Source organism: Poromitra crassiceps, assembly GCF_964638095.1.
Source record: "Poromitra crassiceps genome assembly, chromosome: 8".
In the NCBI taxonomy this organism is placed as follows: domain Eukaryota; kingdom Metazoa; phylum Chordata; class Actinopteri; order Beryciformes; family Melamphaidae; genus Poromitra; species Poromitra crassiceps.
In genome coordinates, this window is record NC_139629.1 from 7,606,326 (window position 1) to 7,623,825 (window position 17,500).

Here is a 17,500-nt window from a genome sequence, read left to right on the forward strand (position 1 = left end):
CCTGTATACTGTAGGTTTCATCATTTTATTCATCGACATGGCAAACCTCCCCGCAAAGCCAAGGGTTTAAGCTGCTGCTACAGTGAGATACACATTATAGACTGTGCGCCCCTAGAGGTTGTATGCCATTATTGACGAGATTGTCTTTCTCTGTTATTCTACAGCGGTTTCAGTGGTTTCATGTGGATACACACATTTCTTGAAACGTTTCCATATTTATGGAAAACTTTTCTGAAACGAAAAAAAAAAAGATAGCTTCCGTCTCCGTGTGGACATGGCCTGAGTGTTGTTTTTATTTCCATAACACATACAGTTGAACACAATTTCTCCTAATCTACGTTTCTAGCTGCGTCTCTCTCCCAGAACCGCTACTGGTGCCGGTCAAAACAAGGGAAATGTACTTTTTAAGACAAGACGATCGTTGCATAAATATCTATTTAAAAAAGAAATGTTTAATGACTATTCGAATATTCGAAAATATCATGACCCATACCCATTGTCTTTTAGTCTGTTTTCTAAAAAACAAGTTCCAGGTGCATCACACCTACCACAGAATGCATAGTACTAATAATAATACGAATACTATCAAATAAATATCAAAGTGATATCAGGACGGCACTGAAAAGATGACTACTTTGGTTAACTACAGTATGTACTGTTACTGTAGTATTACCAGCTTTGATAACAGTAAACAGTTGATAATAGTATGTCTTGACTGTTTTGTGATGTGTTTTGCCAGTGATCCAGACAAGCACTATCTGATGTACGAACATGAGCGCGTGCCCATCGCGGTGTGTGAGAAAGAGCCCAGCTCCATCATAGCCTTCGCTCTCAGGTATCCTGCTCCCTATGTCTCAGCAGCTTCTCTCAATAGTCAGATGTTCTCCTAACTGTCAATATCTACTTTCTAAAACATGATGTTACTGTGTTGTTTCTCACCCTCTAGCTGCAAGGAGTATAAGACGGCCCTGGAAGACCTGTCCAAGGGATCAAAAACAGGAGGGGATGAAACCCCACAGAGCATCAGGTAAGCAGAGTTCCCACTGGTGGAATTTCTGAGAGGTATATTCCAAACAAGGAATTTAGATCAATTCTCTGGGGACTTAGGTGAAATTAGGGGTGGGCGATATATGACGATCTTAGATCGTTCACGATCAGAATGGCTCCATGATCTGCCTTTCCAGACAGATTGTTAGAATCGCGCTACATGCAGTGCACATTCTATCAGTTGCATTTCTATGTCTGAAAGACGCTTCCCAAGTTTTCCTCCCCTCCCCCTTTTCACTTTGCAAAGTGCAGCAGCATGACAACACGGAGGGGCAGTTGGTCTGAAACACACACACACACACACACACACTCAACCAGGGCTTGCCTTGACACGAAGGACCTCCCGTCATCCCGGGGACCTTAAAAATAGCATCAGGGACGATGAAAATTAATTCGGGGACGGAGCCGGACGATAGCCTAAACACACGCTCTGCTCGTTAACAATGAACGGCGATGAAAATGACACGAATGCAAATGCAACCTTTACAACACACACGCACACTAAACAAACATGCGGGCACTGGCAGAGAGACAAACAGGCAGATCGAGCGGAACTCATCGCGAAAAAAGTGTCTGAGTCTCATCTATGGCTGCTTTATCTTTGTGATAGTTTGAGTTTAATTTGCCTCAGTCGGACTTTGGCAGTTATTTTAAATGCGAGGACACATTGCTCCTAATCTAGCTGCTGCCCTCATCCTGCTGCCTCGTATTCTCTCAGGAGAGCGCGTTTCTGCTCCACCTTTTATTTTATTTCCCCCCGTCTCTCTCACTCATTAAAGCTCAACTGTGTGTGTGTGTGTGTGTGTGTGTGTACACTGTTCAGTAATTTGCAAAATAGTCTTAAAACCAATATGAAAAAGAATCGTGATAAGATTGTGGATCGTGATCCTGCCTGAAAAAATCGTGATATTTGCCATATCGCCCACCCCTAGGTGAAATATATATATATACCGGTATATATATATATATATATACGGTATATATATATATATATATCGTCTCTTTTGTTCCTTTCCTTTGCAGCACTGGAGAGAGTCGGGTGAAGAGCAGCCCCGCCAAGCCCAATGACTCAGCCTTATCCCAGCTCGGCCGCAGCAGCCTGGAGGCCGATCCCCTCAGTAGGTGTCCTGGACCAGTGGTCACATAACACCTTACTCACTAATGAAGACATGAACATGTCAACCTTCAAGTGAAATACTTGACTTAATTTGTTATTGTTTTCTGCAGAGGAGTCTGACTCGGTGGACGTACAGAAGAAACAGAGCGGGAATCCACACATTGAACTACGTGAGTAGTTTCTAACTCATTCACCCAACCTCACCGTTTATCACCCCTCTGTCCCTAGCTCCTTCGACTTCTACAAATATTCCCAAAGTTACAATACAGTACAGTACGACATTGGTTGAACAAAATTTTAAATGCTTGTCCTCAATTTATTTTGGAGTGCATCAGCAAATGTACGGTCCGAGCCTCGCTAACCTTTACCCTCATCCCTTGGTGCGTCCTCTGATGTGTAGAATTCTCCGATGCCAATGCCAAGTTCTATTGCCGGATCTACTATGCCGAGGAGTTTCACAAGATGCGCGATGAGATCATGGAAAGCACGGAGGATGACTTTGTCCGCTCGCTGTCCCACTGTGTCAACTGGCAGGCTCGCGGCGGCAAGTCCGGAGCCGTTTTCTACGCCACAGAAGGTTGTGTCTAATGACGAACAGAGGAACATCAACACACTCACATGAATCAGCGTAGAATGGTTTCAGTTTAATTACCGCCTGCTCTCATCCTCTGCCTGTGTGCTCCCAGATGACCGGTTCATCCTGAAGCAGATGCCCAGACTGGAGATCCAGTCCTTCCTGGACTTTGCTCCTCACTACTTCACCTACATCACTGGTGCTGTGCAGCAGAAGGTACGGATAGAAAAGAATGGTTTCACTTTCCATCTGTACTATGTGGATTTTTTTGGTGTTGCATTTCATTTTGAGTACTATGCTGCATAAACTGACGTATTTGTACCACAGCGGCCGACTGCGTTGGCAAAGATCCTGGGCGTCTACCGGATCGGCTACAAGAACTCCCAGAACAACACAGAGAAGAAACTGGACCTGCTTGTGATGGAGAACCTTTTCTACGGACGCAAGATGGCTCAGGTTAGACTCTCTACAGCTGCAGTGTCAGCACGGTCACAGTACTGTCACTGTACCGTAGTTACATCTGCAAAGTGTTGGAAGTTGGTGATATTTCTAACTGGTATTGAAACATCTTAGATCTTGAATGTACTTCATATTTCACCCTGTCCTCTGTCCAGGTGTTCGACCTGAAAGGCTCCTTGAGGAACCGCAGCGTGAAGACGGACTCGGGGAAGGAGAGCTGCGAGGTGGTTCTGCTGGACGAGAACCTCCTGAAGCTGATCCACGACAACCCGCTCTACATCCGTGCCCACTGCAAGGCCATCCTCCGTGCCGCCATACACAGCGACGCCTACTTCCTCTCCAGCCACCTCATCATCGACTACTCCCTGCTGGTGGGGCGGGACGATGCCACCGATCAGCTGGTCGTCGGGATTATAGGTGAGAGGAGGAGGATGCATTTGATCGCAGCAACTTTTGAGACAAATTGTGGTGATGGTCAGTCTCAAATAAGAAATGCTGACTATCAGCCTCCACTTGTTGAAGGTGGATTCATGATCTGAGCTTGTGGAGATGTCTTTACAACCCTTTTCCTGCTACTTACAGATTACATCAGGACCTTTACATGGGACAAGAAACTGGAGATGGTCGTCAAATCCACTGGGATCCTGGGAGGACAAGGTAACTCTTCTCCTGCCTGCTCACACTCTTCTCCAAACCCTGTTTATTACAGCTGTCTCTGCTGTATTTCACTTGCAAAAAGTTTATTTTAGTTAGTGAACACATACAAAATGAGAGAAAGATGAGAACGTATTTAGATTGTGCTGGTGGGAGAGCGCACTGGGGGCTCTTTTTACTTCTTACTTAGGTTTAATATTGTGATCACAGAGGTGCGTTTGTTTGTCACCAGGGAAGTTGCCCACGGTGGTTTCTCCTGAGCTGTACAGAGCTCGTTTCTGTGAAGCCATGGACAAGTACTTCCTCATGGTGCCAGACCACTGGACTGGCCTGGGCATCAACTGCTGAGAGGCCTGGAGCTGTTGCAGCTCATGCATGTCCCAAGCACACCAATATAAAACAGACACAAACAGAGATGCCCGCTCTCTCTCTCTTCCCGCACACAAAGACCCACTTCCTGGACAAAGGCCTCAGTGAGAGTGAGAGTTGTTCCGGCCCGGTTGGGAACCACGAGCACACTGGACTATACTGGACTTTGTAAATGTTTGAATATATATATTATGCAAGCAGAAGTATGGCCCCAGTGTACACGCTCAGTATCATTCCATAGTAACAGTGCCACTCTGCCAGCGCACGATTATTCTAACGGTAAATATCTGTTTTAATCGGGGTCACACATTTCAGTATTGTGAACTTATTTATCGCCCTCTGGAGTGGAATCACGTGTTCTCATAGAGGGTGTGTTGTTTTATTAGTGCCACGAGTCCCAACTGTTTCAGGAGGACCTGCAGTGACAACAAATCACTGTCAAAGGCAAACAATCTTACTATTAGTTTGGTGAACAAACGAATTAATGTCATGTAAAGTTTGTAAATGTACAGAGAGTATGTAACTATTAAAATATTAACACTGTTTTGTCAAAGCTTTCAACTGTCGTGCTCTCCCTGTAGGCCGATTCACTCGGCTTTGGTCTCATCTACTATTATAGGTAAGATGTGAGGCATCGATATTAAATTTAGACTGTTTAATAACAATCGAAAATCTCGCTCGGAGCTGCTTTAACTTCACTCACTGAAAAGGCTAAAGAGAGTTAGGTAATTATGACCAGGGTTGGGGAGTAGTTAACTACATTTTGCAGTAACTTGCTGGTAGTTCAACTACATTCATATTTGTGTCGTGAGTCAAGTAGATCAACTGCTTTTTGGGCATTTATGTAGTTTAACTACTCAAACTACAATTTTGTGCAATAAAATTAAATGTATATATTTATATATTATATATAAAACCATATAAACACTTTATCTCTATGGGATATAGATGTGATAGATAAACACTGTGTCTATCTCTATGGTATATAGATGGGATAGATATAAAAAAGAAAACTCCAGAAGAACCCAGATTTGTTTACAACAGAAAATATAACATTGAATATATTGGGTGTCAGCTATTGCATTAAACTCAGTTGAGAGGCATATTTTTTGCGGGCATGTGACTTTTTTGTAGGCTATTATATTTTATTTCATATCACACATGTACATTGTCAATTTAATGCTATTTGTTTTAGTTTGTACTTTTTCTGCGTAGCTTGTATAGTTTCCTAAACTACATTTTCCGCAGGCTAACTTTGCTGTAGTTCAAACTACTTCCATTGTGAAGTAGTTGTTAGCTTCCTAAGCTGCGCTTTCAAAGTAGCTTCCCCAACACTGATTATGACGAGTCTTCACTCCAAAGATCACAGCAAGTCCCATCTTGGAGCTGCAATGAGCTCCCACTCCATAGGGGGCAGCATCACAAGCCACCTCCCCTTCATATCCATCTTGAACAATATGGATTGGTGCAGGAAACACTTTTTCCCCCCTGGGTGGAGGTGGGCAGCACAGCAGTAACTTAAAACAGATGTTTGTTTTTTATTGTACAATTCATATAAAACAAAGGGTAGCTGACAAACAGCCCTCAGCATTTCATACTGCATCAGGAACTGGTATGAAAATCATCAGACACACGACGAAAGCGATTGTCAGGGCTGGTGAAGCTCATTCTCTGGTAGAGTAATACTGGCAGACGTCCAATCTCTCAGCAGACCTTCAGCTCAGGGACAGTAGAGGCAGACTTAACACTGCTTCTCAACAAGGTGTGTGCTGCTTATCAAGCATTGGGGCCACCTCCATTTCAACCCAACAGGCTAATTGGGTTCACAATTCAAAATAAAATTAATAATACGCACCTTCTGAAAGCTAACTAAAGAAAAACATGCACTTCTTATTCATATTTCCATTGCTTTGACTGGTTTGGAATGGAGGAGTCCCTGTCTGTGTTCAGACTCTTCTGTAAGGGAGATTGTTTTGTTTTTGTTTTTACATACAAGGCTGTGCTTTACAACAACACTATATACAAAAAGCAGTTCCACTTCATATCATTACCCAAGGTTACACACTCGCACACACACACACACACTTTGCCTTTGCGTTTAGGGGTAAAAACACTGGTGCCAGATACTATTTTTGCTGGGTTTTAAAGTCCATTCATCAACAGCTCCGCACAAATCGCCCCTCATTTTGCAGCAAACTCTTCACATACTTTTTCATTCACCGTAACATGACCTCTCACATGATGCTCGACCTAAACACACGTAAAAATTATAAGGACATTAGCATCCACCATCAGAGGATATGTCGTGAAAAAGAAATCGAGAAAATTAAAATTGAATAGACGTCTAACAAGGCACTGGACAAGTTTGAGACACACTGGCACATCGCTGGTAGGTAGACAAACGGTAGTAGATGGGGAAAGCGGGGATGAAGGAGGAGAGAGAGCAAAGTGGTCTGTGTTATTGAACGTTTTAAGTGCTGGCAGTATTTGTACCATCATGTCATAGTTAATAAATACCGTGCTGCAGTGGGAAGAAAATCCCCTTGCTGACCGAGAAGAGCTTTTCCTCGTCTCACTGAAGTGTCTGGTCGCCTGGCAAACTCCACAAATTTGGTTGACTTCTCTTTGTATGAAAACATCTCGCAGGCAGGGTTAGAAACACGCTTCGAGGCTAAAAACATTGAGTCACCACCGGCTACTTCGGGCTACAAAGTGTGCTAGCCATGTGCTGTAGGAAGGGATGAAGGAAGAACAAAGACCAGTCCAATAAGTCAAACATGTCTAGACTCCTATTATAGAAATGATAGATCTTAGTTCTTTAAAAAAAAATTTTTTTTAGATTTCTTAAGGTGGAGCCCAGGAAGAGTAGACGTTACCTCGGTAACAACGAATGGGGATCCAAATAAATAAACACAATAGATGTTGCTTTGAATCCCAGCCTCGAGTGATGCTACGCCAATCTTCACAAACCCTGTGTTGGTCAATGTGTCAGACCTTTCCTAGCATGTGTCCTGCTCAATGTTTCTACTCTTCAACACCTCATGATGTTTTTCACGACACTTCACACTGGAGCCGCAGGCCAACAAGTCAATTCCACAATTTTGTGCTTTCGTTGTTTGGTGGGCAGTTGCTGCGGGCGCTACGTACGTACCTCTTCATGGAAAGACCCTGGAGCAACAATGACCCTATTCAGTACATGTTCAGAAATAGATGCGTGGAAGTCAAATATTTGGTGCATCAACTAGTCAAAATCATAAAAAAAAAAAAACGGTTAAGATTATACTTTCCTAATGGTCCACTTCATTTTGTACAAACAGTTAAAATGGCTTTTTTAAGACAAGAAGACTCAGAGGCTAGTTTCTACGCCGTGCAAAGACTGAGTACCGAGGTTGGTTTGGATTTAAGCACCCGTGAGTGGAGAGAGAACCGTGGTGTAAGTCCGACACAAGCATGCAGAACCGAACCGTAACTGTGCTGCGCTGGCCCACATCCAACTCTTCTTCTTGAACGTATTTTCAACGTTTCCAGGGGAGTAGCTAATATGGCTGCTTGAACCAGTCCAGGCAGCTGCTCCGTTCATTATCTGTGAACAAGGGGGGCACTAAGAGAGAGAGAGAGAGAGAGAGAGAGCTGCAGGCCTCCAGCCTGGGGGAGAGGGGGTCGGGGGGCTTCTGTACACGTTTCCCATATGGTGATGGGAGCTCTGGGGACATGGAGGAGCTAGAGCAGGGAGAGGGTACACACACTGCAAACATCCAGGCTGTGTCACAACCAAGTCTCGACCCTTCTCCCTGAAGTGTGCACGTGTCCCGGACTGGTAAGAAGAACGGACTCCAGCCCTGCTTCATTCCTTCAGCGCTGCTCACACTCCACGAGGGGGGTGGGGGGGTGGTGGTGGTGGTGGTGGTGGTGGTAAATAAGTCAGGTGCACACTTGGAGGTAGGAGGGCAGAGAGTTGGTCGGTCGGGGTCAGAAGGTCTCGGAGTCTTCCGAGTCGTTCTCGGTGGTTCCCTCGCTGGAGGGTCCCGAGGGGTTCCTGGGGCTGCGCGGCCCCCGGGGGCCAATAGCCGGGCCCTTCCCCCCCTGGCGGGGCAGCTGTCTCAGCAGGGCGCCTGGGGATGGAGCCCCGGAGCTGCAAGGGGAGCAGAAAGGCATCATGGTAGCCAGAATGAGAGCCAGACAGTCAGCCACCTCCCTGCTGGGAGCGCAAGCCAGAGCGGGGGTCAGACCTGAGGGAGAGAGAAGAGAGAGAGAGAGGGGGGGGGGGGCAACAGGAAGAGGAGGAAGGATGGAGGGTGTGTGTGGGAGGGGATGTGGAAGAGATGGAGAGAGGGAGGGAGGAGAACAAGACATGGACATGGAGGAAGCAGGAAGGCGAAGCAGGAGACAGAGGACAAGAAGGGAGGAGACAGAGGAGGGGTGAAGCAGCATTCCATTAGTGTCCAGCCAGCCGACACAGTAGAGTAGACCAATAGAGACATGGGGGGTACACACAGCGCACAGGCAGAGACATGGGGGGTACACACAGCGCACAGGCATGAGCTACATCACACCTGACCTCTGCCACTACAGTGCAAATAACACAAGAAACTAACGTCTGCAATGACACAATTGACGAGCAGCTAGGTCTAGCACAGAGCAGCTAGGTCTAAGACAGAGCAGCTAGGTCTAGGACAGAGCAGCTAGGTCTAGCACAGAGCAGCTAGGTCTAGGACAGAGCAGCTAGGTCTAAGACAGAGCAGCTAGGTCTAGGACAGAGCAGCTAGGTCTAAGACAGAGCAGCTAGGTCTAGGACAGAGCAGCTAGGTCTAGGACAGAGCAGCTAGGTCTAGGACAGAGCAGCTAGGTCTAGGACAGAGCAGCTAGGTCTAGAACAGAGCAGCTAGGTCTAGGACAGAGCAGCTAGGTCTAGGACAGAGCAGCTAGGTCTAGCACAGAGCAGCTAGGTCTAGAACAGAGCAGCTAGGTCTAGGACAGAGCAGCTAGGTCTAAGACAGAGCAGCTAGGTCTAGCACAGAGCAGCTAGGTCTAGCACAGAGCAGCTAGGTCTAGAACAGAGCAGCTAGGTCTAGGACAGAGCAGCTAGGTCTAAGACAGAGCAGCTAGGTCTAGGACAGAGCAGCTAGGTCTAGCACAGAGCAGCTAGGTCTAGAACAGAGCAGCTAGGTCTAGGACAGAGCAGCTAGGTCTAAGACAGAGCAGCTAGGTCTAGGACAGAGCAGCTAGGTCTAGCACAGAGCAGCTAGGTCTAAGACAGAGCAGCTAGGTCTAGCACAGAGCAGCTAGGTCTAGCACAGAGCAGCTAGGTCTAGAACAGAGCAGCTAGGTCTAGGACAGAGCAGCTAGGTCTAAGACAGAGCAGCTAGGTCTAGGACAGAGCAGCTAGGTCTAGCACAGAGCAGCTAGGTCTAGAACAGAGCAGCTAGGTCTAAGACAGAGCAGCTAGGTCTAGGACAGAGCAGCTAGGTCTAAGACAGAGCAGCTAGGTCTAGGACAGAGCAGCTAGGTCTAGGACAGAGGAAATGATGCAAAACAAGCTGCACATAGTTCATACTTTCACAGCAACAGCAGGGGTTGAGATCAGTTCTATCACCTGCTCCGTTTAAATCAGGGTTCCCACCGTGGACCTGAGGTGTTACAATTCCATGACTTTTACATTACTTTCCATAACTATATCGGAGCACTTTCATCACCTACAAATCGTATCCCAAATTGTAATTGTTAATGTTTCAGTTCATAAAAGTTCAGAAGGGGTAACACGGTCTGGTTTACACTATAGTTGTGGAGAAAAACAGCTGAAACCCACCAGCTAAGTCAATGAATGTGTGAAACAAGTTGGAAATACATTCTGGTATATTCCTTTAAAGTGACCCATTTGTAAAAATCCCCCAAAAGAAAATGATCAAATTCCCAGACTTTCCCCGTGTGAATCACATGACATTCCAGAAATTCCATCACCGGTGGGAACGCTGACAAACAACAAATGCATTTGCAATGCATGCAGAAAATCCAATTGGAAACAATTCAGGTGGAGTTCATGAGTTCATGATGGAACGGAGCCCAACCGCTGACGGAGGAAAAACATTCATGCCAACCATCGACGGGGAGGCGGGGCCGTGCTCGCAGCATGTGTTTAGGGCCCGCAGTGAAGACCGGACCAAACCGGATCACACCGGACCGGACCGGACCGGGGCAGCCCTACCATTCTCATCCACCGTCTGGACGCTGGCTCCTCGGGACAGCAGCTCCTGGACCGCCTGCTTCAGACCGCTACGGGCCGCCAAGTGGAGGGGACTGGCAGAGACAGGAGAGGACAGGGACAGAAGGTGTTAAAAAAACCATATAAAGTGACGTCAAAATACTGTCAAAATGTGTCATCAAATCCCCTTGGCTGCCATCTTCCTCTTTTCACGCGCTTCATGCTTCTGCCTTAGCGATGTATAAATAAAAGTCCCCCCCCTTTCTATGGTCATAATAAACCCCTATTAGATAGACTGGGAAGATCATGTTATTTAGTATTAAATGATATGACTGTCTACTAACACTGTACATGGTGAAATCACTATCATTATACATTCCTAAGTGGGATCATTTCTGGTGCATTTAATAAGAGTAAAATTGAATTCAACATTTTTATGAGGAGTCCCTAGAACCCCCAAAAGACCGCTAAGGGGCCCCAGACAGTTTGAGGACCACCACTCTACTGCATAAATTATGATCATTCATAGGGAGATATGGACATTTGTTACATCTGTTGTCCAGGCCCTGTGCCTCTGACCCTGGCACTGCGGTTGCTTGTAAAGTTGGCAATGTAGGAGTTTAAGCTTCTTCCAGTCCATCCGCCTCAGTATTGCAAATGGAAACTGTAATGTGTCTTTACAGAAGCCTGGACACTCACGTTTGCAGCGCTGCATTTGTGGCATTTATGAGGACAGAGTCAGGCAGTTTCTCCAGGATCAACAAGACACAGTCCTCCTTTCCCTGGAGGGAGAAAGATGTCAGGTTACAGCATAAGCTCTATGAGCTGGGAAGAAAGCGTGAGGCAGGCAGAGGTGGAGCCCTCCTGTGGACACTTACATTACTACAGGCTAAATGCAGGGCAGTGTTGCCGTCTTTGTCAGTGAGACTGAGGTTGGCGTTGGCGCCGGTCAACAGCACCTCTGGAGGACAGGACAGAATGACAGCCATGTCAACACACACGCACAACAAAATCTATATACTATACTATAGGGAAACAGCCATGCCACAAGGATAACACAGACACACTATTGAGGCTATCGACCAAGTGAAGGAATGCTCTAGGTACCGAGGGCCCCGACCCCGCCCTTTTCCGCCGCCATCATCAGCGCCGTGCGGCCCGAATGGTCCGCCGAGTCCACCGCAGCATCGTGGGACAGGAGCAGCTGGACACAGTCAACGTGACCCGAGAACGCTGCCGCATGGAGAGGAGTCCTGGAGGAGAGAGAGAGAGAGAGAGAGAGAGAGAGAGAGAGAGAGAGAGAGAGAGAGGGAGAAACGTACAGTAAGGGATGATACAGTGGCACAGCAGCATTGTAACAGTGACTACGTTCACATGCACACAATATTCCACTATTATTCGGAAAATGACAATAATCTGAATTTGATAAGGGACACGTAACAGGCATATTCCAGTTGCATTTTTCGAATTTGCCCTTTTTCTGAATTTAGCATTTTCCGAGACAGACATGTGGGTTATTCCAGTATTATTCTGGTTTTAGGAGGATTCTTTGATCATGTATACAGCGCATTCGGAGTATGCGTCTCTCAATCAGAGTTTTTACCGCAGTTTGTGATGCATATGTTGCCTGTTTGCGGTCAACTGATGTGTGCTAGAAAGCGCTAGAAGAGGCGATATACGGTAATCATATAATCCATCATCTCTGGCATGCGAAAAGAAAAGCCCACATTTCTGATCGGGAGGAGATGAGAAACATCGATTTAAAGAGAGAGTGGAGCCTGCGAGGTAATAACGTAGGCTACTAGCCTACTTTGTATGAAAGACTTGGATGTGCAAATATCGCAACGCCAAACTTTCCAGCAGCAAGCTCCTGAAATGGACCAATAGTGATGCTGCTCGGTTTATTCTCAACAGAAAAACTCCCTCACGTGTCGGGGAGGGCGAGCTACGGCTGCATGTAAACGGGAATATTAGTGGATTATTAATTTAGTCGGAATATTGTCATTTTCCGAATATGGGCAAAAACCGGAATATTGTGTGCATGTAAACGTAGTCAGTGTGCTCACAGCAGCACACAGCCAGCTCACCTGTCCTTGGAGTCCTTGCAGCTAGCGATGTCTGATCCCATGGCCTCCAACAGCAGAGATGCACAGGGCTCATGGTCATTCACCCTAACACATTCAACACAACACAGACAAATGACACATCCATATTCAACGCTACAATTCTTGGTGGCTGGTAAAATACTGCGAGTGGCTGGTAAAATACTGCGAGTGGCTGGTAAAATACTGCGAGTGGCTGGTAAAATACTGCGAGTGGCTGGTAAAATACTGCGAGTGGCTGGTAAAATACTGCGAGTGGCTGGTAAAATACTGCGAGTGGCTGGTAAATATGCGAGTGGCTGGTAAAATACTGCGAGTGGCTGGTAAATATGCGAGTGGCTGGTAAAATACTGCGAGTGGCTGGTAAAATACTGCGAGTGGCTGGTAAAATACTGCGAGTGGCTGGTAAATATGCGAGTGGCTGGTAAAATACTGCGAGTGGCTGGTAAATATGCGAGTGGCTGGTAAAATACTGCGAGTGGCTGGTAAAATACTGCGAGTGGCTGGTAAAATACTGCGAGTGGCTGGTAAATATGCGAGTGGCTGGTAAAATACTGCGAGTGGCTGGTAAAATACTGCGAGTGGCTGGTAAATATGCGAGTGGCTGGTAAAATACTGCGAGTGGCTGGTAAAATACTGCGAGTGGCTGGTAAATATGCGAGTGGCTGGTAAATATGCGAGTGGCTGGTAAAATACTGCGAGTGGCTGGTAAATATGCGAGTGGCTGGTAAATATGCGAGTGGCTGGTAAAATACTGCGAGTGGCTGGTAAATATGCGAGTGGCTGGTAAATATGCGAGTGGCTGGTAAAATACTGCGAGTGGCTGGTAAAATACTGCGAGTGGCTGGTAAATATGCGAGTGGCTGGTAAATATGCGAGTGGCTGGTAAAATACTGCGAGTGGCTGGTAAAATACTGCGAGTGGCTGGTAAATATGCGAGTGGCTGGTAAAATACTGCGAGTGGCTGGTAAAATACTGCGAGTGGCTGGTAAATATGCGAGTGGCTGGTAAATATGCGAGTGGCTGGTAAAATACTGCGAGTGGCTGGTAAATATGCGAGTGGCTGGTAAAATACTGCGAGTGGCTGGTAAATATGCGAGTGGCTGGTAAAATACTGCGAGTGGCTGGTAAAATACTGCGAGTGGCTGGTAAAATACTGCGAGTGGCTGGTAAAATACTGCGAGTGGCTGGTAAAATACTGCGAGTGGCTGGTAAAATACTGCGAGTGGCTGGTAAATATGCGAGTGGCTGGTAAAATACTGCGAGTGGCTGGTAAATATGCGAGTGGCTGGTAAAATACTGCGAGTGGCTGGTAAAATACTGCGAGTGGCTGGTAAAATACTGCGAGTGGCTGGTAAATATGCGAGTGGCTGGTAAAATACTGCGAGTGGCTGGTAAAATACTGCGAGTGGCTGGTAAATATGCGAGTGGCTGGTAAAATACTGCGAGTGGCTGGTAAAATACTGCGAGTGGCTGGTAAATATGCGAGTGGCTGGTAAAATACTGCGAGTGGCTGGTAAATATGCGAGTGGCTGGTAAAATACTGCGAGTGGCTGGTAAAATACTGCGAGTGGCTGGTAAAATACTGCGAGTGGCTGGTAAAATACTGCGAGTGGCTGGTAAAATACTGCGAGTGGCTGGTAAAATACTGCGAGTGGCTGGTAAATATGCGAGTGGCTGGTGAAATACTGCGAGTGGCTGGTAAATATGCGAGTGGCTGGTAAAATACTGCGAGTGGCTGGTAAATATGCGAGTGGCTGGTAAAATACTGCGAGTGGCTGGTAAAATACTGCGAGTGGCTGGTAAAATACTGCGAGTGGCTGGTAAAATACTGCGAGTGGCTGGTAAATATGCGAGTGGCTGGTGAAATACTGCGAGTGGCTGGTAAATATGCGAGTGGCTGGTAAAATACTGCGAGTGGCTGGTAAAATACTGCGAGTGGCTGGTAAAATACTGCGAGTGGCTGGTAAAATACTGCGAGTGGCTGGTAAATATGCGAGTGGCTGGTGAAATACTGCGAGTGGCTGGTAAATATGCGAGTGGCTGGTAAAATACTGCGAGTGGCTGGTAAAATACTGCGAGTGGCTGGTAAAATACTGCGAGTGGCTGGTAAAATACTGCGAGTGGCTGGTAAATATGCGAGTGGCTGGTAAAATACTGCGAGTGGCTGGTAAATATGCGAGTGGCTGGTGAAATACTGCGAGTGGCTGGTAAATATGCGAGTGGCTGGTAAAATACTGCGAGTGGCTGGTAAATATGCGAGTGGCTGGTAAAATACTGCGAGTGGCTGGTAAATATGCGAGTGGCTGGTGAAATACTGCGAGTGGCTGGTAAAATACTGCGAGTGGCTGGTAAATATGCGAGTGGCTGGTGAAATACTGCGAGTGGCTGGTAAAATACTGCGAGTGGCTGGTAAAATACTGCGAGTGGCTGGTAAAATACTGCGAGTGGCTGGTAAAATACTGCGAGTGGCTGGTGAATTTTGGAATGTCGCTTGCGGACAAAAAGAAAAGTGTTGAAATTTCTCGTGCTCTTTTTTTGTGTGTACCGGTAGTTCCCATGCACAATAACATAATCTATGTATATATGAGTGTCTATTTGCACCCGGGTACAAATAGACACGCCATAACGGCCAGGCTATTTACACCCTATTTACAAGCACAGATATAAAATATAGGCAAATCCAATACAACTTTTCCCTATAGAATATTACATAAACAAAATCAGAAACAGAGGATGTCCCAAATCCTTTCATCGTGTTTCAAAATGTCAATTTGTGTGACTTAAGACTTACACAGCACAGTGCAGAGGAGTGAATGCATTCCCATCGATGCAGCGGCAACCCTTCTGCTCCAGCAGTACCTCCACACACCCCTCGTGACCTGGACACACACACAGACACAGACACAGACACAGACACACAGACACAGACACAGACACACACACAGACACACGTGCACGCGCACGCGCACACACACACGTGCACGCACGCACGCACACACACACGAAAAGACAGTCAGACAGTAGGAGTAGAAGGCAACAAAGTGCACCTGTGAGTGTCTTTTGGTGGGGAGACCCATTGGAACAGCCACACCCTCCCAGACAAACACCAACCATAGTAACCATAGTAACCATAGTAACCATAGTAACCATACTAACCATAGTAACCATAGTAACCATACTAACCATAGTAACCATAGTAACCATAGTAACCATACTAACCGTAGTAGCAGGCCCAGTGCAGAGGGGTGTATCCACACTGGTCTCTCAGGGGGGGCAGGGAGGGCGGCTCGGAGCAGGCGATGCTCAGCAGCTCGCTCAGCCAGGAGGCGTGGCCTCGCGCCGCCGCCAGGTGGATGGCCGTCCGCCCCCGAGAGTCGCCCAGCAAGACAGACGCCTCCTGCTCCAACAGACACTGCACACACTCCTCCTGCCCACACAGCAGCTGCACAGGCGGAAGCAGGGATTAGATCGCAGCAGATGGGAATGAAACTTGAATGACTGCTGTGGGTAGATCAGGTCATCGCTAGTCTCTCAGTCTGGCTCCGGCCATTTTGAAACGCTCCCGACAACTACGCTCCGACAACTACGTCCCGACAACAACTGACATCAACTGACAACAACTGACATCGTGACACAATTCTGCTGTCAAAATTGATGACAAACAAGCACATTTTACTTACTTTGACAAAATGAAGTGTGAAACACATTGAAGGAATATTATTTGTATATTTTGATTTTGTTTGACATCACCCCTAACATTACCATTCAGTTCAACTGGATTTAACGTGATATTATTGCATATGTGAGCCATACCAAAAAAAAAAAAAAAAGTACTTATAGTGATATTGATTTCAACCATATTGCCCAGCCCTAACACACACACACACGCACACACACGCACACACACACAGTGAGGCTTACCCCGAGGTGCAGTGCGGTGAGCCCGTGGTTGTCGGCCATGTTGACGTTGGCTTCTCTCTCCAGCAGCAGGGACACGGCGTCAACGTGACCTCCCGCCACCGCCAGCATCAGAGGAGTCCTGCGGGGACGAGGCAGAGGACAGGCGACACAGAGACAGGACAGGAAGGACATATTCAGATCATTTGTAGGAAGAAGAAGACATGAGGGGAGGGGCAACAGAGAGAAAGAGAATCACTCACTGTCCTTGGGAGTCAGCAGCATCCACTAGGTCTGCACTGTCCGAGTCATCCAGCAGGAGGCGCACACATGTTGTATGACCATTCATCACTGGGAGGGAGGGAGGGAGGGTGACAGAAAGGCTACATTATTAGTAAATTACCACCAATTCAGGGCGAGGGAGATTAGATGAAAGTTGAATGATGCCTGTGGGGAAAGTGGCCCAACATACTGTAGCAGCAGAGAATGGGAAGAACATGACAGATAGTGCGCACTGAACACAATACAGACAAATAACTACAGTGCACTCCTCTTGTACTGATCACCTTGGGACGGGTCAAATTGATCACTATATGCAGATGATCATTATCATTTTTTTTCTTTCTTTATTTCTCATGCAGATTACCATCTAATTGACATTACATGAATAAACCAAAAAGGAAAAAATATTTTCTTTAAATCCGCAATTTTTTTTAAACGTTTTGGTCCGAGTGAAATGTTCTATGGTCTCTCCTGTTTCTAAATATATCTGTACCGTTTGATTTGAACAAGTAAAACTATTTTTATAAGCATTTTACAAAATGTCTATGGGAAAATAAATGGCGGATGAAAATCTCTGGTACTACAGTGCTGAAGCAGGAAGTAGGCGGTCACTTTGCCTCTCTATAAGAACAAATGATCAAATATAAACTTTCATCTTCAAATCTCTGGAGGTTCACGGTGGCCTGACTCCATACTAAGACACTTCATGTTGGTTTTGTCTTTAATTTGTCAGCTATCTGTATGTACTGGATATAAATATGTAAAGGTCATGTGACTGTATATACTGTAAATATGTA

The 17,500-nt window shown here is 46.4% G+C and overlaps 2 protein-coding genes across 4 annotated transcripts in view; one reads left to right on the forward strand and one right to left on the reverse strand.

Moving 5' to 3' along the window:
• pikfyve (phosphoinositide kinase, FYVE finger containing) overlaps window positions 1–4,763 on the forward strand; it is a 41,005-nt gene extending 36,242 nt beyond the window's left edge. For both annotated transcript variants that reach the window (XM_083641498.1, XM_083641499.1), the window contains 10 exons: window positions 740–835; window positions 947–1,027; window positions 2,071–2,165; window positions 2,275–2,334; window positions 2,565–2,741; window positions 2,851–2,954; window positions 3,066–3,194; window positions 3,353–3,614; window positions 3,780–3,854; window positions 4,084–4,763. In XM_083641498.1, the coding sequence (XP_083497624.1) occupies window positions 740–835; window positions 947–1,027; window positions 2,071–2,165; window positions 2,275–2,334; window positions 2,565–2,741; window positions 2,851–2,954; window positions 3,066–3,194; window positions 3,353–3,614; window positions 3,780–3,854; window positions 4,084–4,199 (1,195 nt within the window). In that variant the 3' untranslated portion in view covers window positions 4,200–4,763. The remainder of the gene's footprint in view (window positions 1–739; window positions 836–946; window positions 1,028–2,070; window positions 2,166–2,274; window positions 2,335–2,564; window positions 2,742–2,850; window positions 2,955–3,065; window positions 3,195–3,352; window positions 3,615–3,779; window positions 3,855–4,083) is intronic.
• A 1,007-nt stretch (window positions 4,764–5,770) lies between these two features.
• ankrd44 (ankyrin repeat domain 44) overlaps window positions 5,771–17,500 on the reverse strand; it is a 54,198-nt gene continuing 42,468 nt past the window's right edge. Inside the window, exons 19-28 of one of the 2 annotated variants that reach the window (XM_083642115.1) lie at window positions 16,685–16,772; window positions 16,446–16,563; window positions 15,744–15,966; window positions 15,316–15,403; window positions 12,507–12,590; window positions 11,527–11,672; window positions 11,298–11,380; window positions 11,119–11,201; window positions 10,423–10,514; window positions 5,771–8,449 (exon numbers count right to left, since the gene is read on the reverse strand). In XM_083642115.1, coding sequence (XP_083498241.1) covers window positions 8,190–8,449; window positions 10,423–10,514; window positions 11,119–11,201; window positions 11,298–11,380; window positions 11,527–11,672; window positions 12,507–12,590; window positions 15,316–15,403; window positions 15,744–15,966; window positions 16,446–16,563; window positions 16,685–16,772 — 1,265 coding nt within the window. In that variant the 3' untranslated portion in view covers window positions 5,771–8,189. The remainder of the gene's footprint in view (window positions 8,450–10,422; window positions 10,515–11,118; window positions 11,202–11,297; window positions 11,381–11,526; window positions 11,673–12,506; window positions 12,591–15,315; window positions 15,404–15,743; window positions 15,967–16,445; window positions 16,564–16,684; window positions 16,773–17,500) is intronic. The other variant, XM_083642114.1, reaches the window with a different exon arrangement.